The following is a 26,270-nucleotide window of genomic DNA, read 5'->3' on the forward strand; positions in this document are numbered from 1 at the left end:
GACATGTAGGCTCTATGCGCCTTGGCACTCACCAGCCACTGGGATGGCGGCAGCTGAGTATCCCTGGGTTGTTGAGGGTTAGGGGGCTTTTGGACTATCTGTGGGGCTGTCAGACCCATTGCGAGGCCTAGGGCCGCTGGAGGTTTTGAAGGAGTGGGGAAGGGCTGTGGGGCTGGGGAGAGGCGAGTGTGTGTGGGGGTTCTTTGTCGGGGACTAAGGGGGGCGGGGGGAAAGTGACAATGAGGGGACAGGGGAGGCAGCCCCGGTCCTCTCAGGATTGCTTCTCGCCGGCAACGGAGTTGGGGGAAGTATGGCCATTTCCGTGTGCTGCCAAGGGGCAGAGGCTGCTGGGTGCGGCATAAACTCATTTTGGGAGGGTGAAGGCTGCACCTCTCTTGGGAGGCCTCCCCTGCGGGGGTATGTTGGTTTCCCCCCATCCCTACACCTCAGTGGCAGCAGGGCCTGTCAGAGCCTGGAGAAGCCCTATCCTGGTAAGGCTGGGCTTTGTTCCTTGGTGGGCACACTCCTGGAAACCTGGCCTGGGATCTGATCCTGAGTGTCCGGCACGGAAGAGACCTTGCTGGTTTCAGCGAGGGGAAAATGTTCAGCTATTTTAGCACCCACGTAAGTATCGCAGAGGTGAGATCTTTGTTGCACAGGCTTTTTTTGAGGCTTTTTCCAGCACATTGTCTTTCCTGGAGTTCTAGAGAGCTGTCACCAGTTCTTTAGTGTTGATGTGATGTTAGCACCATGTATAGTCAAGGATGTGCAGCTGTCATTGTCTAAGTGTTTTTGTTGTTTTTATACCTCTCCTTCTGATTGAGAGGACACACAGACAAAATTACTTCTAATAGAAGTATTTGCTGTGGTAGGAATGATTGTACTTGGACAATTAAATCAATGATACAGAAATTCCCATTGCATGCACAAAGTGCCCTCAAAAAGATGTTTTCATCAGTTAAAAACATCATATAGATACTAAGTGTCAGTGCTAGTTGTACCATTCAAGTAAATCATGTGAGTGTTTACTGCCATTGATTTTTGTTCTTTTCTTTCAACTTCAGGAAACTGAGTGTAAAACCCATAACAAATCCTCAGTATTTGGATAATGTGGGGAATCCAGCCATTAACGGACTGTACGACTTGGCTTTGGGACCTCCAGACTCCAAAGAAGTGTGTGCAACTTGCATGCAGAACTTCAGCAACTGCCCTGGTCATTTTGGCCATATAGAACTGCCTCTGACTGTCTACAACCCTCTGTTTTTTGATGTATGTCTGCTTAATTATTGTCTTGCTGGTGAAATGGTTGATGGTGCTCAAGCTGTCATACAGTTTGTAGTCCTTGAAAATAGCAAAGGTGCCAAGATCTGTTTTCTCTCTAAGTGTAATAACAGCAAATATAGTAGAAAAAGTTTGTTGTGTCATGATGGTTCAATACAAATAGAGTATTTAGACTTTTGTGGAATATGCGCTTCATTGTAACTATTATTTTACTCTATGTAGATAAATGAGAGAGGCGATGTTGATCACTATATGACAAACTGCAGGGTCTGATGCCTTAATTAAATGGATGGCACAGTAAAAGTTATTAGTTGTTTCCTTTAAACTACTAGTACAAACTTACATGAACAGCAACCTACTTTTATCCTAGGATCTGCAAGTGCTTCCTGGACATTCAGGGCTTCTTTGAGCTCTGAATAGCTGCGTTTGTACATTCTGTCCAGTAGGTCCTCTTATTCCAGAATAACTTATTCCAGAAGACTCTATCAATGCGGTTAAGACCTAACAACCTAGCCAGCAATATGCTGAGGACAAAATGCATATGCCAAGTAAATGGAAGAATATAGTGGTGTAAGTTTGGCAGCAGCAGGGAGGTGAAAAATGCTAAGCTATATAGAAATCTATTCATTTTTTATAATAATAAAAAAAAAAGGCTCTCAAGGAGATTTCTTGCATCTGGAAGTCAGACGTGCTTCTCAGCTTTACAAATGCTACTTGTACATGATACGTGGGACACCTAACGTAGAGTAGAGATTTGACTTGATGTGCATCTTTCAGGACAAGGTGTTAATACGCTTGTTTTGAAAGCTACTGGTGGTGGTCAAACTGCACATTTCTTCTAAGTGCTTCATGTGGGTGTTTTTTCAAAGGGTCATCTTTTAAATACGAAAGGATTCCTGGCAGTAGGGGCATGATTTGCTTTGTTTTGGTCTTCTGAAAGTTAGAGGTGTAATCTGATTAGTACTTTTTAGCTCTTTCTGGAGTCTGAGAAGCAGGGCTGTTTGCAGAGGCAGGTTCATCTAGCCTGTAACAGGAACCTGAACTGGGATGAATTTCCTTTGTGAGGTGCTGGTCTCATTTACAGCAGCTGGCTCCTGCATAGGCTACTAATTGAGACTCAAACCACCACTTTCAGATGACTGAAGTTAGATGAGGTCCATCCCACTTCTAGTGCTGACCCAACTTTGAAGTAAAATACTTTGATTTCACCAAGGAATAAAATAGTGCAGCAGTAATTCCTAGCCTTCAGGCCACTGGTACTCTGTGCAGCTAGAGCAAGTTGTGTGCAGAGCTATGCTGAACAATAAAAAACACTGACATTTTTCTGAAGCTGGAGGAGAGTATGGTTACATGAAGAATCTTGAGGGACACTGACAGTACTTGTGACCAGAACATATCGTTTTACTAGAATGGAATTTTAGGTAACACATTGTCCTTTATGGGACGAGCTGTTGGAAGCTGTAATCACAGTGCTATAAAAGAGCAGGTGCCAGAGTTGCTGTAGGTATGACAGGCTTTTTCTCTTGACCCCTGTATCTGTTATGTGGATGGCCTGCAGATAGTTTGTCTACAGATCATGCTTTGCATGTGAGTTTGTGTGATTGAAATAAATACTTTTTTTTCAGTCCAATTCTTTATGATTAAATTCAACAGTTAGTCTGATTTCTCAATTATAGTAGCACTTTCTTTAAGTTCAAAAAAATCTATCTACTTGCTTACAGTGCAAGCTAGTAAATCTACCAGGATAACTTTTTCTCTCCTTTTCTTTCCAGAAATTATACCTTCTAATTCGAGGTTCTTGTTTAAATTGTCACATGCTGACATGTACTCGAGCTGTGGTTCATTTACTGCTAAGTCAGCTGAAGGTTCTGGAGAAAGGGTTGCTTCATGCCGTCCATGATCTTGAAGTCATTCTGAACAGGGCAAGTACTGTGTATCTCTCTATTCCTTTTTGAGTTGATAATCTTGTAACTATAGAGCTATCCCAATTTCTTTTATTTTGTTTCTTTTAGTTTTTAGAGCAATGTGCAGATGCAACAGGTTCAGAAATTGAAGAAGAGTTAAATAACCACGTTCAGGAAATACTGCAAAGTTATCAAATAAGAGATCAGTGTTCAAATGTAAGTACAATCGGTGTTTCTCCTGACATCTCGGGTTTTGTCCTCTTAAAATAGTAATGTGCAGAAGAAAGTCTGTCTTTGTGTAGTCTCTAGATTTTGTCGTGGAGTTCTGAACTGTGTTATACTTAGAGGGCTTTCTGGGTGAAATGTCTGAAATTAAATTTAAAAAGATTTTATTTCCTGTTAGTATAACTACTAGATTTCTGGTAAATACACTTTGTTTAGGGAAATGTTTTGATGGTGTAAATCTGATACTGCTGTCAGTATATTACCTACAGATGTTGATACTTCACTGTATGGTGCTCTGTTTTGAGCTACAGAACATTTTTTGAGACCTCATGCATCCAGCAAATTTGCAGAATTACTTAAAGTGAAATTTTTAGAAAGAGTTATATAATTGGATTCTCACTTCCATTTAAATGCAGTGTAATGTACATTGTTAGTTAAAGGAAAGTATTAGTGAAGAAGATATTTAAAGGTTTAACATCTTAGAGCAGAGTTGGTTTTAAGCTAAGTTTAATTCCTCAGTCACTTGTTTCAAAACTAACTTTAACCACTTTGTAAGTCAGACATTTGTGAACAGTCAAAAGAAGTGATTTTTATCAATCTTCTACCTTCTTAAATCATCATTAGAGACAAGCTTTAAAATTCTCTACTGACTTGAAAAATAAAGACTATTTATGAAATAAATTTAAAAAAGAGGGTGATGAGCATTGAGGGGATGTATGTTTCCAGCAAATATGGGAAGATGGTGGAAGAACACTAGAGATCAAGGCATGAATTCAGTACAAGGATGTGTGTGCATTGATACTAATAATGTTTGTGTTGATAGTTAACATTAATTGTGTAGTGTATAATGCATTCTTCATATCAATTTTTTTATTATTATTATTTTCATTATTTTTAAGTCTTTTTTTTTTCTTGATCAGGTCAAAAATGTATGCGAGTGTAGAAATAAACTGATAGCACAGTTCTGGAAAACACATATGAGTTCAAAGAAATGCCCACACTGCAAGTAAGTTTAACTACACAAGGAATTAAATAGCTACTGTAAAGTTAGATACTGTGAGCATTTGTATTAACTTTTGTCTGCCTTTCCTGGTTTTGTTTTTTTCCTTTAAGATCTAGGAGATCACTAGTGCGAAAAGAGCATAACAGCAAGCTGACAGTAACCTATCCTTCTACAGTGTACCGTAAGTCAGGAGAGGAAGGCATCCTGGATGAGCCAGCAGGTACAATATGTGTCTTCTACTCAAATATTTTCCTGTGTTTAAGGTGCACAGGTTCCTAGCAGTGACTATGCACTTGTGATTCATTTATAAAAAAATTAAATAAAACAGTAAGCTCAGCAGTAGGGGAGTACCCAACTCCATTAAATTTCTCTGTTTGCAAGCCTTCTGTGTTTCTGCAGCTACAAGTGCCTGTATGTCAGGAAAAGAAGTACAAAATCATAATGTATGTCAACTCTAATGTGGTTTTGTGACACTTCATTCTTGGTGGGTAGATGATTTTCTGCTAGATTTTTAAAATAGAGAGACTTGATAAAAAACTAGGAGGAAGATGACCAACCTTACTTCAGAAAGAAAATCGGGTAATCCTGATTCTTACAGAATAATTTCCTCTTAAAGAGGAAAAGACAGAAAATAAAGTAGGTGACGCTTTCCAGGCTTAATTAACCTAGTGTTTGGAATCCCTTTAAACTTAATTTTTTCCTCTTGTTGTATCCTTGATCCTTTACACAACCAGGTGGAATATAAATGGATTTGTGTATAAGTTATTTAACCCATTAAAAAGATTTCTATAGAGAGCTTATTCCATTTTCTAGCCTGTGGTTTAAATACTAGATTAACTCTCTGGAGTTGTGACTGAAGAAGCCCAATGTCAGTAATGGGTTTTAAAGAGGAAAGGTCAGATTTCTGCTTTAACATCCTATCCATAACACATTCAACAAAGTCAGGAAAGTTTGCGTATCCCGATGTTACTACTTTTGATTGAAAACTAGGATTTCACTCCATTAAATTGTAGGGTACTACTTTGGGCTTTTTATTTGAGCCCCTCTAGGACTGTCGAAAGTCTAGGGGCATGTTTTATTATGCTAGTGACGAAAATAGTTGTTCTGGAAGGTCTCATGAGTTGCCAGATTTAGAATACCTTGCCTTACCACAGAAAGCTGCAAACTAGCCATATTCTTGCAGTCTGTTAACATTCACAGCTGAAGTACAGGTAAGAAATATCTTCTTCCTGTCAGTGTTCAAATACCCAGGCTGTAACACTGCTTCATTACTTTAATTATAGCAAAGTCTTATATCTTTGGAAATGGGATGGACTATACAGTTCATGTACATTCTGCATAGCCTGTGTCAGAGTTGCTCATTGTATTGAATCTTGGAGGGAGTGCTTTTAACCTTGGAAATGTTGTCTATATGAAGGAATGGGGAATTGAAGTTTCAGTGTGGAAAAATCTGGATTTCTGGACCTTAGCCAAAAGAAGAGTAGGAAACTTTATCTGAGGTCGTGGGAGAATTGCTTTTCATCGAGTTGTGTGCTCTTAGCTTCCCTGGGACACAAGGGGCTGGCCTGCAAGAGAGGTAGAAATTGAGACCTGAAATCTCTGGTGTTTAAAAAAAAACAACCAACTTTCTGCTTTTCAGTAGCAGAACCATATGTTTTCCTTCCTCGATGACATACAGCTAGCCCAGACTCTAACTTATAATATATATGGATTGCTGACTGTCACTATTGTCTCATCCAGTTGGGTATTTCATGGGAACCTTGATCTCACTGGTAATACTTGAATCCCATTCCTGTGTTCCCCAGCTGTAGGCTGACTCTTGATTTGTGTTTTGGTCAGTGGATGAGATCATTTGAAGAAAGGGTCCAGCTCACGTTTAATCAAATAAAACATACACTTCAGGTGTTAAAGTTGAGTCTTGATTCAGTTACTTATATTGATATCCATTAGTCACACAAATGGTTTATTTTTTTCATACTGGGAAGACTCTTTCTTTAATTAATTTCGTATTCCCAAAGCAAACATTTTAATGATAATTTTAATGTAGATGTCAGTCAGTGTATTTCATATGTACTTCTATTCGTTCTCTGAGCTGGAAGCACTTATCATTGTAAGCAAAAAAACCCTCCAAAGTAACCTCTTGTGATTTCTTTTTTTTATTATTTTCATTATTATTTTTATTTTATTTTTATTTTTCAGCTATTGATGAAAGCCAGTTAGGGAAGAGAGGATACCTGACACCAATGACTGCCAAGGAATACATCCTGGCTCTGTGGAAGAATGAAGGTAATGGTTGTTAAGAGCAACATTACTTTGTGTTGTAAATGATACTTGTGTATCATTTAGTGGACAAAGTCTGCAAATGTTCCCATATGAACTCTTTGTCAAATCTTTACCTGTTGCCTTAAGGGCTTCTGGCTGCAAGACAGATTTTGTCTGGAGGACTGGTAGGTAGTGGATGCAGAGAGCTGGATTCAATGAATAGTTTGATCAGCTATTCTCAAATTGTAGCTCCCCACAAATCATGATTGTTTTTTACAGAGAATTTGATGTTCATATGGTGCTGCACCTAATATTCCCCCCAGTTACACTGATTAAAGACTGAGGATATATTTAGTGGTCTCTTCTTTTGAGTTCCCTGTACTCTGAATCCATCAGCAGTTGCCAGGAAAAAACAAAGTAGTTTCATGTGTCAGTCACAGCTAGTAGCTGGAAACTGTTTCTTCCTGCTGCTTTGCTTTTTCTTTTGCTACACTCTATATTTCTGTTCAGTGTTGTTTCTACAAACATCATGTACATGACCAGAAAGAACAATGACAATTCTTTCTAAAGTATGCCTGTATGTTTTTATTTAAACAAGCTCGCTAGTATTTAACTTAGCAGATTCTTTTGACTTGACTGACCAAATGCATCTGGGGAGTTGGGTTTCCAAACAATAGCAGTGATAATGAGTTTATCTTTTCTATTGTATCTTTTTAGGTTTCTTTTTGCGTTATCTCTTCCCTGGGATGGATCCCCATGAAAGCTCTGGATTCAGTCCAGACATGTTTTTTTTAGATCTACTTGTGGTTCCACCTTCAAGGTAAAATTTCCCCAAAAAAACTTTTGTAGAAATCATGGGTTTAGTACATATTTCTTGCAGGAGTTGGAGATACAAATACCTGTAGTACAGACACTGGTCTGCTAAAGTGTCAGTGGAGTGTTTAAAAAAAAAAAAGGAATAATAAAAATCACAGCAGTAGCTGATGATCACTTTTATTATAACTTCAAATGAGTTTCTTAAAGGACAAAAATATTAGTTATGAAAAAAATATTTTAGTATTTTAAATAATTATAGAATATTATAACTGTATAGTACTGGTAGAATTTCTTGTTAAGGAATCATTCCTCTTTCGTGACTGTCTCAGTGTAATATATTAATTTTTAAATGTTCACTGTTAGTTTATAGGAGTTATTTTTCATGCATTGAAGACTTAGCTTAGAATGTTTGCAGTTTATCGTGCCACTTTTTGGTGGCTTTCATATTCTAAAGTAATTTTGATCTGCTGTAGGTATCGTCCTGTAAATCGTGTTGGAGACCGACTATTTACAAATGGTCAGACTGTGAACTTGCAGGCTGTCATGAAGGATGCCAAAATGATACGGAAGCTCTTGGTTTTCATGGCAAAAGAACAATGTCAGCCAATAAAAATGGCAGAAGAAGAAATCCAAACAGTAAGAGTTGCTGGTTATCTTATTCTTTGCTTTTTGGATATGTGGGTTGAGTTCAGGCAGGCTCCTGTTTAAATTGTTCCAATAACAGTTTTTGCCTGGGCTGTTGAAGTGTGCGCGTTGGAGATGTTCTCCATAGGTTTTGGTTTTTTTTTTTTTGCTCACGCCTCTTTCCACTCACCCTCCTAGTGCAAAGGGAAAAAACATTTTACGCAGACTTCCTTTTGTCATGGGTTTTGTATTAGATTACTGTATGCGAGACATAATGCGCTCTTGTTACTGGAGAATTAAATACGTACAGCCCAAACAGTTCAGAATAAAACTTTTCCAGCATCTCATCAAATGAAGAATGATGGGAGGGGAAAGCCACTTCATCTTCTAAGCCCAGTAGAGCCAAATGTGATCATAGAATCATAGAGTCTTTGGGTTGGAAGGGACCTTCAGAGGCCACCTGGTCCAACCCCCCTGCAGTGAGCAGGGACTTCTTCAACTAGATCGGGTTGTTCAGAGCCCCGTCCAGCCTGACCTGGGATGTTCCCAGGGATGGGGCATCTACCACCTCTTTGGGCAACCTGGGCCAGGGTTTCACCACCCTCAGTGTGAAAAATTTCTTCCTTAGATGTAGTCGAAATCTACCCTCTTTTAGTTTAAAACCATTAGCCCTTGTCCTGTTGCTACAGGCCCTGCTAAAACATCTGTCCCCATCCTTCTTACAAGCCCCCTTTAAGCCCTGGCAGCTGCAATAAGGTCTCCCCGGAGCCTTCTCTTCTCCAGGCTGAACAACCCCAACTCTTCTCATAAGAGAGGTGTTCTATGTTTTTTTTTTAATGTCATGGTTATTTTTAACCACTGAGTCTAAAAAGAACCAAAAAATTCACAAATAACATTAATTAGTAGCAGTGCTTGTTTAACTACCAACCAGTTCACATGGTCGTATAGTGGTAAATAATAATGTATGTCACCATGCCTCTTTTCATATTTGTTCATGAATTGTATTATTGAGGGTTCTTTGATACTTAGTTTCAGCTGAACTTGATTTACATTTTAAGTGTAAAACATTTTGAAAACATTTTTAGTCACTCAGAATTTAGCCACTAGGTGGAGTTATATTCTTAAAATGTTTGATGTTGCAGAAGGTTAATGCGTTTCAGATGTGACTGGTATACCAACATGTAGACTGAAAACAAAGGTGTGTAGGTGATAAAAGCTCTTGGATTTATGTTATTTTTATCTAAGAATAGGACTTTCTGGTAGCACAGTGATTCATAGCACGGACTGACTAACCAGTAACATCTAATTTGGAAAGAGGACTGTCACTTACCAGGAGATGATTGATTAGCAGTCATCTTTTAAAATTCCACTGGCATATGTAGCTGTGGTGTTTGGAGATCTCCTATCCAAGTCAGTTTATAGAGCTTGACAGCAGACCTGAGGCCCTTGGTTGTAAGAATTTGAAAGTAAAGTTCACATTGTTAATGCCTTTTTTTTAAATTAGTGTCTTTAATGAGGTTGAAAATAGTGGCCAGTGTTTCATTTGCTATTTAATTGTATAGTTTCAGCCTAGTAAATAGAAGGTATTTTTTTTAAATCCAAGTTTCTAATTTCTGTTTCTGTAGGAGACAGGAGAGAATAATGAACCTCTGGACCATTCTGTCCTGACAGTGATTCCGGGACAGACTATTGCAGATAAGCTGTACAACGCTTGGATTCGTCTTCAGAGCCATGTCAACATTGTATTTGATAGTGACATGGACAAACTAATGACAGAAAAATACCCTGGTATTCGTCAGGTGGGTAGCAGGCAGAATCTTAGAGACTCTAGACTTTGTGTGCCACAGACAGTTAAAACAAGAGAAGTTGATGGAATAAGAAAAAAGTGAAATATTTGTGATTAGTGTGTAGGCATTTTCATGACACTCATTGCTGCAATATCTGGAGAATCTGGCTGATGTTGCATGCTTTCATGTTTTAATCACTAACTTAACTTCTGTTTTCAAAGCTATTGGAGAAAAAGGAAGGACTGTTCCGCAAGCACATGATGGGAAAGCGTGTGGATTTTGCTGCTCGGTCAGTCATTTGCCCTGATATGTACATTGGTACCAATGAGATTGGCATTCCTATGGTAAGAAGAAATAAAGGAGTGTTTCTTTTTGGTGCAGCTGGGGACTGAACTACACTATAACACTTTCAGCTACGTAGTTTAAAATCTAGAGGTTTTCTGACTCATTTGGACTCTTTCCTTTCCGATGTGTCATAGTTGCATGTTACCGCTGTGTGTTAATAAAGAAGGAACATTGATATACTGAACACCACCTCTGGGAAGGAGGGTTAAAAAAATGAAAAAGCTGTACTTGCTTCCTGGGATTATGAGTTGGTGCAAACTTATAAGTAGATCCTGTTTCTCATGTGGTCTTTGTACAGTGTATCTTGTAGCAGCTATAGAAACCTTTAAGAAAAGACCTTAATAATGTTATCAACTTCATTCATCCTTAATGATTTTAGCCACAGAGAGATGACACCAAGCTTGAATTTGAGCTTTTCATTATATCATATTTTCTGCTTGCCTATATACAAATAGTGGACCTGGTGATAACACGCATTGTCTCTGTATCTATTGGTTTGTTTGCAGAATCGAAAATCATGCTTTTTTTTTTTTAATTGTTAATTAAGTTTTCCTTTTCTATTGCAGTAGAAAATCATAAAAAGGACATAGTTTCTATTCTTATGCTAGGGTATTTGAAAACAGCAATGTATTTATTTGGCATGACAGTAGATTGAGGAGGATATGCATCCAAGAGCTTAAAGTAATTTATGTTTACATTGTATGAGTTAACATTTGACACTATTTTCTCAATGACTTAGTACTATTTTAAGCCAAAGCTGAATAATTGGTTATTTCTTGCCTCTTTTCCCTCCTCTTTAGGTATTTGCTACCAAACTGACTTACCCTCAGCCAGTCACTCCCTGGAATGTCAAAGAGCTGAGGCAGGCTGTCATAAATGGCCCAAAGGTTCACCCTGGGGCCTCCATGGTCATTAATGAAGATGGATCTCGTACGGTGTTGAGTGCAAGCAGCTTGACCCAGAGGGAAGCCATAGCCAAGCAGCTCCTCACTCCTTCTTCAGGTGCACCCCAGTCAGGGCTGAAGATTGTGAGTATGACAAAGGGCTTGTCGGAGCCCTCTGACACTGTGGTCATTTTTTTAAATACTGCTACTACTGTCCTTGCTGGTGATTCCAATGGGCCTGCTCACAAAGGCTCCCAGGGCGGGGGTATCTTGACTTTTTAGTAGGTGGCTTAGAAAAGGTTGGGAGGCGGGATGTGGGAAGAAAAGCTTGATACTTTTTCAAATTTTAAAACCCATTTTTCTATCCTGAATTTTACTCTTCTCTTAATGTGCAGCCTGTGGCATTCATCTCACCAAGTTGCAGAGTCATCTTTCTTCTACAGATGATTATTCTTGAGAAGTCTTAGCAATATGGAAGACAAAATACTGCTTTCATTTAATGCTTTTGTGTCCCCCTACGTCCTCACCCTTCTCAGATGATTTTATAGGTTTCTTTCCTCTCCTTTTTAAATATTAAATAGGTTCTGTATTTGGAGCAGTTTTTTGGTGGTAGTTCTGAAGGCTGATATTCCATATACTTGTAGAGTAGGTACAACACATGCAGTTGATGTGACCTGTGTTCCAGGAGTGAAGCGCCCATGAGGGCGTGCGAAGTCCAGTCCTCTGTTCTGTGTCAGCCATGCTGGTAGTGGCACGGACCAGGGCAGGAGTGGTCTGTGTTTTAGTGCTGACAGTGGATTCATCTTCCCTTCATCATCTTACAGGTGACAAAACAAGGATCGACCACAGTGATAGCCATCTGTTCATACAGACCTTAACATTTGTGAAATATTTAATGCTTATATCGGCTGTTTCTTTGGAGCTGCTGGAGGGTTTGAGTTCTCTGTGCTACAGCTTAATCAACCTTTGAAACTTCTTAATAACTGTATCTACCTCCCTTGCAAGAGATGAGAACTTACTATTTAGCTGCTAGGGCTAAAGTTTTGATGATGAATAGTCTTTTCACAATGTCTGTGGTGTTTACAGCTGTCTCTAATCATAGAATCATTTAGGTTGAAAAAGACCTTTAAGATCATTGAGTCCAACCATAAACGTAACACTGCCAAGTCCACCACTAAACCATGCTTCTAACAGAGGTGTGATAGAAATTTAATATTTAAGACGGAATATTTCTGTGATGTCAGTTCTCTCAGAACCTGTCACAGAGAGAAACATCACACTTTTTAGATTATACAGACAGCTTATCATACTCTGTTGATAATCACTTAAATTAATATATTATAGCATGGGTGATACTGACAGAGAAATTAAAATGACACTGTGTTCTAGAGCAGAATATATAGTGTACTCAAACCTGAAATTGTAACTCAGAGGTCCCCAGGCTCAACTTCAGCTACTGGGTCATATTACATCTCTGGGATGTCCAGAGCTGGGTTTATGGTAGCAGGTATTAACAAATTATCAATTTAACTAATTGGCTTTGGTTAAATAGCTTTTCTCATTTACGAATGGCATAATTTCCTTTCTTTTTCGGTCTTTGATCCCTATATTGCCAAAGGAGAGGAGAGATAGGTGGAGCAGAGGGCATTCAGGGGCAAGTAGTCTTGATTCTCTTACCAAGTTTTGCATAGAACATTAATACTAGAAAGAAAATGTTTTGGATATGTGTGTATTTTAAGATGCACTCTTTCAGAGGCGTGCATGGAAATACCTTAGAGGCAGCAAGCAAAATTCTTTTTCAGGTATGTCGACATATTAAAAATGGAGATGTCCTTCTACTGAATCGCCAGCCCACTCTTCACAGACCCTCCATCCAAGCTCACCGGGCCCGTATCCTGCCAGGAGAGAAAGTGCTGAGGCTTCACTATGCCAACTGCAAGGCTTACAATGCTGATTTTGATGGTGATGAAATGAATGCCCATTTTCCACAGAGCGAGCTGGGTAGAGCAGAGGCCTACACCTTAGCCTTTACTGATGAACAGTATCTGGTTCCAAAGGTAAGCAAAACTGTCAGATAAATTTCTTCCTTCGCATTGTTTAAGATTTTTTGTTTGTTTATTTTGTCTAATGATAAGTGAGATTGGTTGGGTTTTTTAGTAGTTATTATTTAATTATTCTTAGTTCCTTTTCTGTCTCCACCTATTGCCAGTCTTGCTCTTTCATCTTGTTGTTGAGGCATTGTTACTTGCTTTTCTTCTCCTCAAACTCAGTTGTTCTCTTCTAGAGAAAGCAAATCCTATTCAAATAACCTTGTTCCTTTTAATGTCCAGGAGAGATTTAGTAGTGAGTTGTGCTGTGATGCAGAGTTCTTTACGAATTACTTTGATGCTTTTATCCAGCTGGAATAATTTTGTGACCTGCTAGCACATGACTTATTACCCTGCCCAACCCTTTTTCTTGTTGTTTCTTTAGGACGGGAAGCCACTTCCTGGCTTGATCCAGGATCACATGATTTCTGGAGTCAGCATGACAATTCGGGGCTGCTTTTTCACCAGGGAGCAGTATATGGAGCTTGTTTACCGAGGACTAACAGACAAAAAAGGAAGAATTAAAATCTTTCCTCCTGCCATTATGAAACCACAGCAATTATGGACAGGAAAGCAGGTAGTTTATAATTTACTGGGCTGAAGAATGCTGGTGGTTCCAAAGCAAGCAGAATGCTAATGTTAAAACCAGTGCTGCTGAGGGTTGCTGAAAAGCCAGATCCCATCATCTAATCACCACCATATAGGTCTTGGTGTGTGTTATTGGAGCTGTGGGAGTCATCTTTCATTTAAAATGACAGTATTAGAAAAGTACTTTTACTTGCTGCTCTGAACAATGTTGTAGATAGAAGTATATTGCTGCAATTTGCAGATGTGGGAGCAGAGAAGGAATTTCTTGGATCATAATAAACTAAGTTACGCCAGTCAGTGCTTTTAAATCTAAAGGTCGTAGGTAAATACTCTGGTATTTAACTTTTTGGTTGAAATCATCATTAGGTTGATGTAATATCTGGGAAGCCCAAACGAATGCTTCATTTTCTACTGTTTAAGAGGGTTTAACATTCAATCCAAGTATTATGTCTTACAGCAGAGCAGAGGAAATTCTCTGCTAGTTTTTCCTGTAAAACTGAACAGAAACTTTTTTTTTTAAACATATATGTATATATCTAATTATTGGAAAAGTCTTTGGTGCCATATGTTTCTGAATAACTATGTGTCTCAGCTCACTGATCTTTCAAAGGCTAGAGTAGCAAGGGGATATTCCTGTCTTGTAAACTTCAGATTTTTTAGCTTTTAAAGCTTTGCTGTCAGTGGGAAAAATAAGCTTTTCTCCTCCATGCCAAATTCTTTACATTGAGAAGGGAATACAGGAAATAAATAGTTTCTGCCACTTGTCCTGTTTCTTTATAGGTTGTTTCTACATTGTTAATAAACATCATTCCAGAAAACCACATCCCACTGAATTTGACTGGGAAGGCTAAGATTGGTGGAAGAGCCTGGGTAAAGGGACCTGCAAACAGATGTCTAAATCTTGATTCAATGTGTGAATCTCAGGTATGCTGGGGCAGCGACTTGCAAGGCTGCGCTGGGATGTACCGTAATAACATTGTGTATAGAGTAGAGGAATGGAAAGGGAAGCAGGGGGATGACAAAGTTAAACACAGATACTGAGAAAGAACTTTTCCCAGAAGGTGGTGATTAGTGGATTGGCCTGGGGGTCATGGAAAACTATTCTGATCCTGATTGATAGAGATTCCATCTGCTTTTGTTAGATCATGTGTCTTCATTGTTTGACTTTATAGGTGAAAAAAATACAGATGGTGTTAGAAGTTTTATTTCTACTATAAATTCTGGAAGTGTAGATAATCTGACCGTATTTAACTGTTCACCAATATGTGGGCTTTTTAGACTTTTTACTTAAAAACCTATTTTCATTACACAGAAAAACCTGTAGAGACCATAAGAAGATCAGAATTTCTGTTCTCCTGAATAGCTGTGTTTTATTTTTCAGGTTATTATTAGACATGGGGAATTACTGTGTGGAGTCTTGGACAAAGCTCACTTTGGCAGCTCCGCCTATGGCCTGGTCCACTGTTGCTATGAAATCTATGGGGGTAAAACTAGTGGGAAAGTGCTAACATGTCTAGGACGCCTCTTTACTGCTTATCTGCAGCTCTACAGGGGATTTACAATGGGTGAGTAACACAAGGACTAATTCACCAGGGCTGTAGTGCAGCACCTCTTGAGGTATAAAACAGACATTGTTGGGTGTAACACATGCTAAGAGTTCTGTAAGTAAAGTTTTGCAAGACTGTCGTTGAGTGGGATGGCTGTTTGCCACTCTTTTTTCTTTTTTTCTTTTTTTTGGGGGGGTCTTTTTGTGTTCTGGCTGGTGCATAGCTGGCCTTCTAAGCATAAGGAGAAAGTATAATCTTGAGTATGTCCATCAGCTTCTTTCTTCTGTCCTGCCTAATCGAAGTGTACAGAGCCTAAATGTCTTGTGTTGAAATTCTGTTTAGATCAAAACCTCCTATGCTTCTTTGTTATTTCTACCTCTCTGAAAACAGGTGTGTAGAAACCAGAACAACTAATAAAGTGAGATGGAAGAACTTTGTGGGGTTGTTAGTCAAGTCTTGTATATCTCACTGTACTGTAAATCTTTTGGTAAATGTTTAACTTTTGTCAACAGCTGTGCAGACTTGTACAAAAATGCACTTGGCAGACAGTAAAAAGGTGACCACCACTCTACTCTCTCGTCTTGCACTACTTGAAATATTTCAAATGACCATGTAGGATGTTACAAGATGTTTTCGTACTAATGAAATACTTACAGTATATAGCAGCAGGACAGTTTAAATTGGCTTTTATCTGAAGGCACAGTATGATCACTTAGAGGTACGTAGAGGAACCAACAGACTGCAGTGACCCAAGGAAAAGGGGGGGAGAGCTGTTGAACTGAGGAAGGTGATTAACTGACTGTAAGAAAATATGTCTTGAGAGCCAAGGTGCAAGAACTAGTTGATAATGAGCAAAGAAGATGGAATCATTAGATAAGTTAAAACATCAGAAAAAGAGAGTGGGTCTGGAGCAGGAGTTTGGGGTTTGGTAAAGATGAGATAATTCAGGATTGAGCAAAATGAGACTTTGGGATGAGATGAATAAGGTTCAGGAGAAGGAGACAAAATAGAAGAGATGAGGTTGTAGTAAGAAAAGGGAGAAAGGGAGAGCAGGGGCTGGACAGAAAGAGTGATGATAGAGGGACATATGTTAGGGCCATAGGCTCCTTTGCCTTGTAAATATATGTGTAACTCACTAATAAACTGTCCCACTTGTCCCCCTGGACCTGCTGTGCGTGTAGCCTGAGAGGAACCTATGGAGGCGATCTAACACCGCTCCCTGCTCAAAGCAAGTCCTGCCAGATGAGCTTGTGCAGGGCTGTGTCCAGTCAAGTTGTGAATGTCTTCAGGGATGGTGATTATACAACCTCTCTGGGTCCCTGTGCCAATATCTGATCCTATATATTGTGAAATTTTTTTTCCTCTTAAAGAAAATGTTGTTTCCTTGTATCTCTAAAGGACAAACAAACACATCTTTCAGCCTCTTCTCCTCCATCATGTGCTCTAGGCATTTTAGTGACTTCTGCAGGGCTTCTTACAAGTAGCCTACAGGAAGGAGTTAGGATTCCAACCTTTGATTTGTTCTAAGCTGTTGTTCTCCTGGTCCTGTCATCACAGAGGTCTGTATTTTTAGTTCACCTTTTTAAAACCGGGAAATGACAGATGCTGCAATGATCAGCAAATAGGAACTTGAAGTGGATAAACGAGAAAAAAGAGTTTGATGTAGCTGGCCTGTAACATGTTTGTTAGTGTGCAGGTGTACCCATTAAGATTTTATAGGCACTGTTGAAGTTAAGACTTCTTAAGTTAGGGAGTTGATTTTGCACCTTAAGCTTAGCTTAGCTGATGTTGCACATTTTGTTGATAGCCTATGCCACCTTCCTCAAAAACCACTCAGATTTTTTTTTCCTTGTCAAACTGCAGTTAGTCTGATTTTTAACAATTACTATATCTTTAATTGTGACTTTCTTTTCCAGCTCCTTGCTGTCAAACTCCCTGACACCAAATGTGGTTCCTTCCACGATTCTTTTTCAGTTTAGATCATTATGTGGTCTGTTACTCTTCTTTAACAGGGATCGAAGATATTTTGGTTAAACCCGAAGCAGACCACAAAAGAAAAAAAATCATTGCAAAGTCAAGCCAACATGGTATTGAAGTAAGTCTGTCTTGCAGAAATTTTTTTTCCCCCCATAATTAAAAATGTTTTAAATCCTGCCCTGTTTAATCATGTCTGCTTAGCACCTAAAAAAACCCATATTTTACTTTCAGGCTGTTAGAGCTGCTCTTAATTTGCCAGAAACAGCATCATGTGAGGAGGTCCAAGGGAAATGGCAAGATGCCCATCTCTGCAAAGACCAGAGGGAATTTAACATGGTTGATCTGAAATTCAAGGAAGAAGTAAACAGTTACAACAATGGAGTTAACAAGGTTGGCATTGAGGCATCTGTGTATACTAATCTGGTTTGGAGACTTAGTAAGTTAATTTAATACTGATGAGGGCTGCCTGACTGTTCTGGAGGCTGGAGCTTTCCATCTGTCCTCAGCGTGAGGCTTCACATACTGCCTTGCCTGTGCCCCTCAACCTTGTCCTCCCTGAATGAGAAGATGGCGTAACATTCAAGATGCTTTTGAAGTTATAACTAGGAATGTTTGTGGTTAGTCATGCTTTCAGTTTTTTAAAGCCTTCAACAGGAATTGCTTTGGTTTATTAATAATGGTTTGGTTTTGTTCCCTTTGCCCCACCTCAACTCTTTAGGTTTGTATGCCCCTTGGTCTCCACAGGAGCTTTCCAGAGAACAATTTGCAGTTGATGGTACAGTCAGGAGCCAAAGGATCCACTGTAAATACAATGCAGGTAATGACAGCTAGAATACTTAGCAGCAGCATGTATTGATGTGATTTGTCCTAGAACATAAGCTATTGAGAAACTCTTGTGTGGATACCAAAGCAAGATTTTTATTCTGGTCTTTGGGAATGGAGGCCTTTGGCATGGAAAAAATTTAGAAGAATATAATAAAGACCTCAGTGGGTGATGGAGGAGAGTCAATGTTTATTATAACCTTCTATTTTTGAATCAATTCTCAGTACCTTAGGATTTATAGAAACTGCAGACCTTGTTTTTAGAAGGAATGCTGCAGATTATACAAACAAACCTACTGTAGGCAAAACAACTTTTCCTGGCCTCTGTTTGAGACTGACCTGTTTCCTTCTTCCGCTACTGAATAGGAACAACTAAATCTTACTTTGATTTTGGTAGAAATGGCAAGGATGCTTTTTCATTTTGCCTTCTACAACACAGACACCAAGCAATAAACACAAAAAGGCCAACTAAAATTCTGTTGCGGATAAAAGAGAATGACCAATGACCCTCGAGAGAGAGAGGGTTTTGTTCTGCTGAGAGGTGGTGAGGGTAGTGTAGGGACCTAAAAAATATTTGCGATATTCTTAGTTTCCCATCTCTTTGTATTAAAAGAAACATACAGGATGAGAATGGAAGTGTTGAGGATGAGTCAGAGGGCTGGAATAACTTAAAAAGACTGGATGAGATCTACATGCCTTTTTCTGCCCATCAGTAGCAAGAATATGTAATGAATGTGTCAGCATTTATTTAAAGAACATTTAGGGAACATTTTAATTCTTTTACTATGTTTTTCAAGGAAAATTGTTGAACTTATATGAGCAAAAAGTTGGATAGAAAAGTGATGTTTCCTTTTTTCCTGTCCGTGTTTAGATTTCTTGTTTGCTGGGCCAGATTGAGTTAGAAGGTCGAAGGCCCCCACTGATGGCATCTGGCAAATCACTACCATGTTTCCAGCCTTATGATTTTTCCCCTAGCTCAGGAGGATTTGTGACTGGCAGATTTCTCACTGGGATCAAACCTTCTGTAAGTTTAATGCCGCTTGTGCTTATACTGAAGCTTATTTAAATCTTGGAATTTTATTACAGAGTTTCTGCGATTATAGATAAATCAGCTTTGTTCACCCTGCTTTCATATGTAGCTTTTGAGAAAGAGCATAAATTGCCAGTCTTGTTGTACTTCTCAGAAGAATGCTGATGGTATTGTGCTTATGTTTAGGAATTCTTCTTTCACTGTATGGCTGGCAGGGAAGGTCTCGTGGATACAGCTGTGAAAACCAGCCGTTCTGGATACCTACAAAGGTAAGAGTGTTGTTTTAGAATTTGAGACTTTAAAAGGTCCTTTTGGTTGGTTGGGGTTCTGTTTTGTAGAGTATTGTAGGTGGGAAGAAACACCTGTATCGCTTAGATTGACTTCAGTGTACTTGCCTTTAAGAAAAGTGTTTACTGTCTGTGAGTGTTGAATATATGTTCTAAGACGGGCTTTCTAGAGGAATAGATCAAGTGGAACTTCATCATCTCTAACTTATCTCTAGCACATAGCAGCAGCAATGAGAAATCTTTTTTGCTGGTACAAGTAAAGATGTACAAATTCCAGGCAACTCTAGTTTTTCTTGCCATTGTGTGGCACTCATCTTTATTCAAGCAACACGTCCAATATGTAGAAGAACGTGGAACTTTTTAATTGTTTCAGAATATAGTGAGGGGTTCTAGAGGAGGGATGCCCTGTGAGTAATTTGCTATTTCATTTTAAGTCACTTCAGTCCAAGGAAACTGGAGGGAGCAACATGCAGAAAGCTTTGCAGTATCATTACACATTTCACGTGTGTGTCCTGTCTGTACGATTTTTGGCCTGCAGAATTTCTCATCAGCCCTGAAGTGCACTTAAGATATTAATGAAAACAATATTTTTCATGTTAGAGTTATCTCATCCTTGTTGCTTTGTAGCCTTTTAACAGCATTTTTTTTTCTTTTTTCTTTGTAACAGGTGTATCATAAAACATTTGGAAGGACTGGTAGTTCAGTATGACCTGACTGTACGAGATAGTGATGGCAGTGTGGTGCAGTTTCTGTATGGAGAAGATGGGCTTGATATCCCTAAAACTCAGTTCTTACAACCTGAGCAGTTTCCTTTCATTGCAGAAAACTGTGAGGTAGAACAGCTGAATCTTAAGTATTTACATGGGGAAGGCTGAAATGCATGGTTAACATCCAGCGTATCTGTTAGGCATCTACTGGCATAGTTGTTTCTCTCAGTCACTCTCAGACTAACCTACATTTTTATTTGCCATTATATTCAAAATACAGAAGCAAATCTTAAGTCTGTGGCAGGATTTAAGCAGCCTCAGTTTCAATGGAGCACCAGGCATTCTCCCTTTTGTCTTCTATTCTAACTCTGCAGTTGGATTCAACACAGATGACTTTACTGTTTAGTGTCTCAAGTTTGATGACTTCCTTCTACCAGTATCATCACTGGTTATTAAAGAATTGTGCTAGTCATATAAAGATGTAAAGAGTTTTATCTCAGCTGGGTTGAAAACCGATTTTGAAAATTGTTTTACAGCAGATGAACATTTTGAGCAGCAGCAACAGACCCTTTCAGTTTGCTTTGCCCTTTCTGCTACAGTGAGCATAGAGAGAAGAACAATCATACAAATAACTCTTTTACAGGTAATCCAGAAGGCAAACCGTCTGGATGAAGCTTTAGCAAGGATGGAGTCTCACCAAGCTAACCAGCAGTTCAAAGCCATCAAAAAGTGGCGAGCCAGGCACCAAAGCTCTCTGCAAAGAGAAGGAGGTTTTCTGATGTTTTCCCAAAAGAAAATGGCAAGTGTAAAAGCACAGATTCCAGGAGGAGAAATCAAAAATGGAAGAGATCCTGCTACTTTACAGGTAACACAGGAGCAGTTGAATTGACTGAGCCCTTTTGCAGAATTCAGTGGTATTTTTTTTTTGTTTTTTTTTTGTCCCAAGGTGTTTCACAGTCTACATATGCAGGTTACCTTTTGAAGGAATCGTATGTCAGATAATGTGTGGGTAATGAAGCTGGGATTAATTTATTGCTGCTATAAAGCCTGTGGGCCATAGTGCTAGGGCAGAGGCTAAAAACTTGGATGTAAAACTGGTTTCAGAAAACAGACCATGTTTGCAGGTGGGTTTAGGGGGGTTGTTTTTGTTTGGGTTTTTGGTGGTGAGGTTTTTATTTTGGTTTGGGTTTTTTTTGGGGGGGTGGGGTTTAGGTGGGGTTTTTTCAGCATATACACAAAGTAGATCTCTTGATGGAGATATGTCTGCGAGCGGGATGAGAGCCTGTTTAAATGCGCAGGTCAGAGAGCTGAGCCAGCCCTGCCTGGTGTTAACCTACCTGGTTAAAGCAGGGTACTCTTGCTTAAGTCTGTTGTATGTGAAGGCACTAATTCTTTGTTATGGCTTCTAATGAAGAATGCATGTGTGGACACGAAATGCAAACAGGTGCTGCTTCACAGCCTTGCTTTCACAAGCAGTTTGCCCTGGTAGAATGTGGACAGTTACCATGAAACTCCCAGTTGAAGGTGTTGATATACAGAACACTCTTAGCTTGTCTGCAAATGTTACGCGTAATCACTGATTCATTTATTCAGCTATGCTGAATTTGTGTTGCTGTTGGCACTTTTGGTAACATTCAAAACAATTTGGCCTGGGGATTCATTTACTGTTTGCTCAATTTTTCTTTCATCAGATAGGTAGATGCAGATACGTGTTTCTCTCTGTCTCAGTATATTATAAAGCTCAGTGGCTTGTGGCATGGAATTCTGTCCAGTTCCTCATTCGTAACACAGCAAGGCGTATAAAAGATAGATTTATATAATTTTATCTATTGATTTTTTTTAAAGTTGATATTAACTTTTTCCTTTATTAAATGCAACATTTGAAATGTTACTTGAAAGACTAGCAAACTGAAGAACAGAAATGAAATGAATCAGCATGCATAAGATGCATGTTTAAGGTCTCTGCTGGACTATTGGGCTTGCATGTTGACAACTGAAAATCAGAGAAGCTGCTTTGTTATGCCAGCTTTAGATGGGCGAGGTGATGGTCAGCTAGAAGTAAAGATTTAACTATGTTGAGGGGTTTCATTCCCAAGTTAAAATGTTTCTTGGAGGGCTGTATTTCACTGATTTCTGGAGTATTTACTATAGGTAGATAAGTCTGACTATTTCAAGTTTGTAAAGAATCTTGAAATCATTTGGGATCATGGTTTAGGGGACATGGTGGTGCTGGATTAATGGTTGGACTTGATGATCTTGAAGGTCCTTTCCAACCTAGTGATTCTGTGATTCTGTGATCAGAAGTGTTAAGTACCAGAAAATGAAGAACACTGTATTTGTAGCTGAGTCGTTTGCTGTGTTACATGTACACCCTTAAGTTTTACGCAGGTAATCTTTTTCTCCTTCATCATTACTTAATTGCCTGGTGGAAGTAGTGTTACGTGGTTTTGGTCTTATTGTGGATAAACCAGTCTGCTTAAAAAACTCCTCTTAATTTCAGTTATTGAAGATGTGGTATGAACTAGATGAGAAGAAACAAAGGAAGTATCTGAAGAAGACAAATAAATGTCCTGACCCAAGCCTTGGTGTTTGGCGTCCAGACACTTACTTTGCATCTGTTTCAGAAACATTTGAAAATGGAGTCGAAGATTATATCAAAAAATGGGAATCTGAGAACAGACGAAGTTATATGCACCCAGCACTTTCTTCTGATAGGTAATAACTCTTGTCTTTACTACTTTGCACTGAGCCAAAAAAAAACCCCAAACCTGTTTTTGGACTGAGTTTGCTAAACTCTTCAGTGAAAAGTCCTTATCAACTCTTGTTTTTGTTGCAACCTTTGTGAAACAAAGTAATGCGTTTTGGAATGGTTCCTGAAAGCTAAGTGTGCTTAGTGTGAAGTGGAGAGGCCCTGGTTATCTGTTTCTTCCAAACCTGAATTTTCTGTGCTGCTAAGGGCTTTGACAGAGGCTTTATGGAATAACAGCAACATATTGCTGTCCCTCTACATATAAAATAATACTTTACAAAATCAAAAAAATGCTTTTGCCACACCTTGGAGTTAGCAAGGCAATTAAGATGAGCAAGTGGGAGTAAATGGACTCTCTTTTGACATTCTGGGAGTTAGCAGTAGAAGTAAAATATGGTTTGGCCAAGGCCCCAGTTCTGTGTTAATGGGCTGTGTTTGTCAGATCAGATTGGGATAGGCAATTTTACAGTTTCTGGATTGTATTTATCCATAAACTACCAGGAGAAATTGGCTGAAAGAGGTAACTTTATTGGACTGAGCAACGTTTCAGTCTCTTTTGAGTTCTTTATTTTGTACTACATTTGAGCTAAACCTCATTTCCTGTCTTCAGATTAAAGGATTTATTGTATTTAAAGTGGCAGCGATCTCTTTGTGACCCAGGAGAAGCTGTGGGTCTTCTTGCAGCTCAGAGTATTGGGGAACCTTCCACACAGATGACTCTGAACACCTTCCACTTTGCTGGCAGAGGTGAAATGAATGTCACATTGGGTATTCCAAGGTGAGAAAACTGTGTTCTCAGTTTCTTTGCCATTTTTGGCACTTACATAATAATGCTTAATCTCACTGGCAGGTATATTTGAAAGCAGATGATCATTCAGTTTAATTTTAAATTGTGCCTGTTCAGAACTATTTTAACATTTTACAGTTTTACAGTTGTTTTGGTTCATTTTCCAGGTACAAAATATCTGTGAAGGCCTCTTACTTTTATCTGATGTATAGCAAATGGCTTATTTGTATTTTATTCAGTACAGTATAAGCCTAAAGAAATGGCGCTTTGTGGGTTTGCCCTCTGCCGGCCTCTTCTTTCCATACTAACTTTTAAACCTATTTCTTTCACAGACAAGATTTCACTGCAACTGTGAAATCTTGGCAGGTTTAGTATTATGGTAGAAAGGCTTAGTAGTATTACGTAGAAAGAGACCTGTTTTATAGCAGCCAGGTTTCCCCTGGCTCTTCTGCTTGGTGACAGTGAGTTTATCAGCACGCAAGCGTTCTCCAGCCTGTCATCAGCTTGTTTTGAATAATGTGGGTGCTGACCCTGGCCTCATGCGGCCACATATGTGGGTGTGATGCCTTAGGTGGGAGTTGGTTGATGTTACTTCAGAGAAGCAGGGGAGGGGGAGAAAGTATGAGGAAGCATACATTATGCATCTGTAGGAAACAGGCTTCATTAGTTCTTCTGTTCTTGAAACAGCTTATTATCATCTCTACTCTCTTCCTTTAATTGGGGTGATAATCTAATTGAGGCAGTAGGACTACTGTTGTGCTGTGCCAGATGAGGAATCAGAAAAGTGAAAAGCAGCGCTGCAATGGTAACCATGGCTCTTGATGCATATGGCTTTGGTGGTACTGGCAGTTGCTGCATGCTGCCTAATTAAATGAACTAGATATTTGTTTGATTGCATAGTGCTTTTATCGCTTAATTTGAAAGATCATTCTTTATTTAAAGATTGCGGGAAATACTGATGGTGGCCAGTGCAAATATTAAAACTCCAACAATGAGTGTTCCTGTGCTCAATACCAAGAAAGCTCTCAAGAAAGTAAAACAGCTTAAGAAACAGCTCACAAGAGTGTGCTTAGCTGAGGTGAGTTTCCTATTCAGTGTATGCTTTGAGAGTCTGCAAAACAAAGTTTCCTATTTGAGCTCATCAGTTAGTCTGGCTTTGTAGCAGTTTCCATTTTTGAAGGCTTATCTTTGGGCGCAAACTGAGAGGGTCCTTTCTTTTCACCTCTTGCATACTGAACCTGTAATAGCTGCTAGGAAGTGGAGTGTTGAAATGAATTGCAGTTACTGTGGCTGTGTGAGACTTAAATTCAGTTTAACCCATATTGTCACAGGCTACAAACTCTCTGTAAAACATAATGGGGGAGGGTAATACATAGCAGTAGTATAATGGCAGGGAGGAGTTATGTTTGTTGCCATAGCCTTGTTTGTTTTTTTTCCGAAGTTCATTTTTGGTCAGACTCTAGAATTAGAGGGGCTTTGTTTTGTCTTTAACAAAACAAGCTAATCTGGCTATGGCTGTGTGGCTCCTTGGAGACTCGCTATACGGAAGCCTGATGTATTCTGTGCTTCCTCTCCTTCTCGGAGTACATTCTTTCTTGTGCTTTCCTCCATGCCCTACCCTCTTTTGTCTTACTCATTTCAAGTTGAAAGTAGCAAGGATAGAGTTAGACTCAGCTCTGTGCTGAAATACTGTTGTGCTCAATGAGCATGGGTGAGTAAAAGGAAGCTGTTGGCTCCCTAGGAAGTGTAGTCTCTTGTGAAGGATTCAGGTGAGAGATGAGGCTGTTCTCCCAATACTGTTTAAGGTAATTGTTGGGAGGAGGTTTAGCCAAAAAGAGTGCAATAGGGTAGAGTTCTTTTGCCCAGGAACTGCCACAAAGCCTCCAGAAAAGTTTGCCAGTTAGCCTTGTTGTAGTTCTGGTCTGCTATGGAAAGCATTGGAATTGCAGGAGGTAAATGAAGTGTCTTCGTCAAAGGAGTAACAATCCTGCTTGGGGCTTTTGTAGGTCTTGCAGAAAGTTGAGATAGAGGAATCCTTGCGTGTGAAGTGCAAGCAGAACAAACATCGCCTCTACAAAATCAAATTCAGTTTCTTGCCCCATGAATATTACCGAGAGGAGAAGTGTGTGAAGCCCAGGGAGATCTTGCATTTCATGGAAACAAGGTGAGTTTGCTTTCATATACTTTAATATTTGCTCTTCTTCTGCCTTTCCATGGCCTCTAAGGGTCACTGCATGTTGTTTATTACTGCTGCTATGACTTTCAGAGCAACAGCTTTCTGCAGATGCACTTGCTGAAGCATCTACACAGTTGCTTTGTGTGTCTTGAATAAAGCTGTGGATCGGTGACAGTGCAGAATTCTATCAAAGCAGATCTTTCACATGTCTCCAATATACTTGGAGAAGAGCCATATAAGCAACATCTCATTCCCTATCTTTGGATGCTTAAATATTTAAAAGAGCAAAAATGTTTGAATACTTTAGGCACCCCTTGGTGCTCTCATTGAGCAGAACTAAACTTTAATTTTTAAAATTATTTTAAAAATAAGTAAATCGGAA

The 26,270-nt window shown here is 39.2% G+C and overlaps 1 protein-coding gene across 1 annotated transcript in view; it reads left to right on the top strand.

Annotated features, from left to right (window-relative positions):
- The window catches only part of POLR1A (polymerase (RNA) I polypeptide A, 194kDa), a 40,431-nt gene that overhangs the window by 5,986 nt on the left and 8,175 nt on the right, over positions 1-26,270 (top strand). Inside the window, exons 4-29 of the mRNA XM_010285381.1 lie at positions 1,065-1,269; positions 3,054-3,203; positions 3,294-3,401; positions 4,331-4,416; positions 4,524-4,633; positions 6,613-6,699; positions 7,393-7,495; positions 7,965-8,127; positions 9,744-9,914; positions 10,124-10,246; positions 11,048-11,275; positions 12,934-13,188; positions 13,604-13,795; positions 14,587-14,730; positions 15,188-15,371; positions 17,366-17,448; positions 17,562-17,720; positions 18,049-18,147; positions 19,024-19,176; positions 19,369-19,451; positions 20,137-20,302; positions 20,820-21,041; positions 22,677-22,891; positions 23,536-23,703; positions 24,655-24,790; positions 25,719-25,876. Coding sequence (XP_010283683.1) covers positions 1,065-1,269; positions 3,054-3,203; positions 3,294-3,401; positions 4,331-4,416; positions 4,524-4,633; positions 6,613-6,699; positions 7,393-7,495; positions 7,965-8,127; positions 9,744-9,914; positions 10,124-10,246; positions 11,048-11,275; positions 12,934-13,188; positions 13,604-13,795; positions 14,587-14,730; positions 15,188-15,371; positions 17,366-17,448; positions 17,562-17,720; positions 18,049-18,147; positions 19,024-19,176; positions 19,369-19,451; positions 20,137-20,302; positions 20,820-21,041; positions 22,677-22,891; positions 23,536-23,703; positions 24,655-24,790; positions 25,719-25,876 — 3,951 coding nt within the window. The remainder of the gene's footprint in view (positions 1-1,064; positions 1,270-3,053; positions 3,204-3,293; positions 3,402-4,330; positions 4,417-4,523; positions 4,634-6,612; positions 6,700-7,392; positions 7,496-7,964; positions 8,128-9,743; positions 9,915-10,123; positions 10,247-11,047; positions 11,276-12,933; positions 13,189-13,603; positions 13,796-14,586; positions 14,731-15,187; positions 15,372-17,365; positions 17,449-17,561; positions 17,721-18,048; positions 18,148-19,023; positions 19,177-19,368; positions 19,452-20,136; positions 20,303-20,819; positions 21,042-22,676; positions 22,892-23,535; positions 23,704-24,654; positions 24,791-25,718; positions 25,877-26,270) is intronic.

Source organism: Phaethon lepturus, unplaced genomic scaffold, assembly GCF_000687285.1.
Source record: "Phaethon lepturus isolate BGI_N335 unplaced genomic scaffold, ASM68728v1 scaffold11054, whole genome shotgun sequence".
NCBI classification, from domain to species: Eukaryota; Metazoa; Chordata; class Aves; order Phaethontiformes; family Phaethontidae; genus Phaethon; species Phaethon lepturus.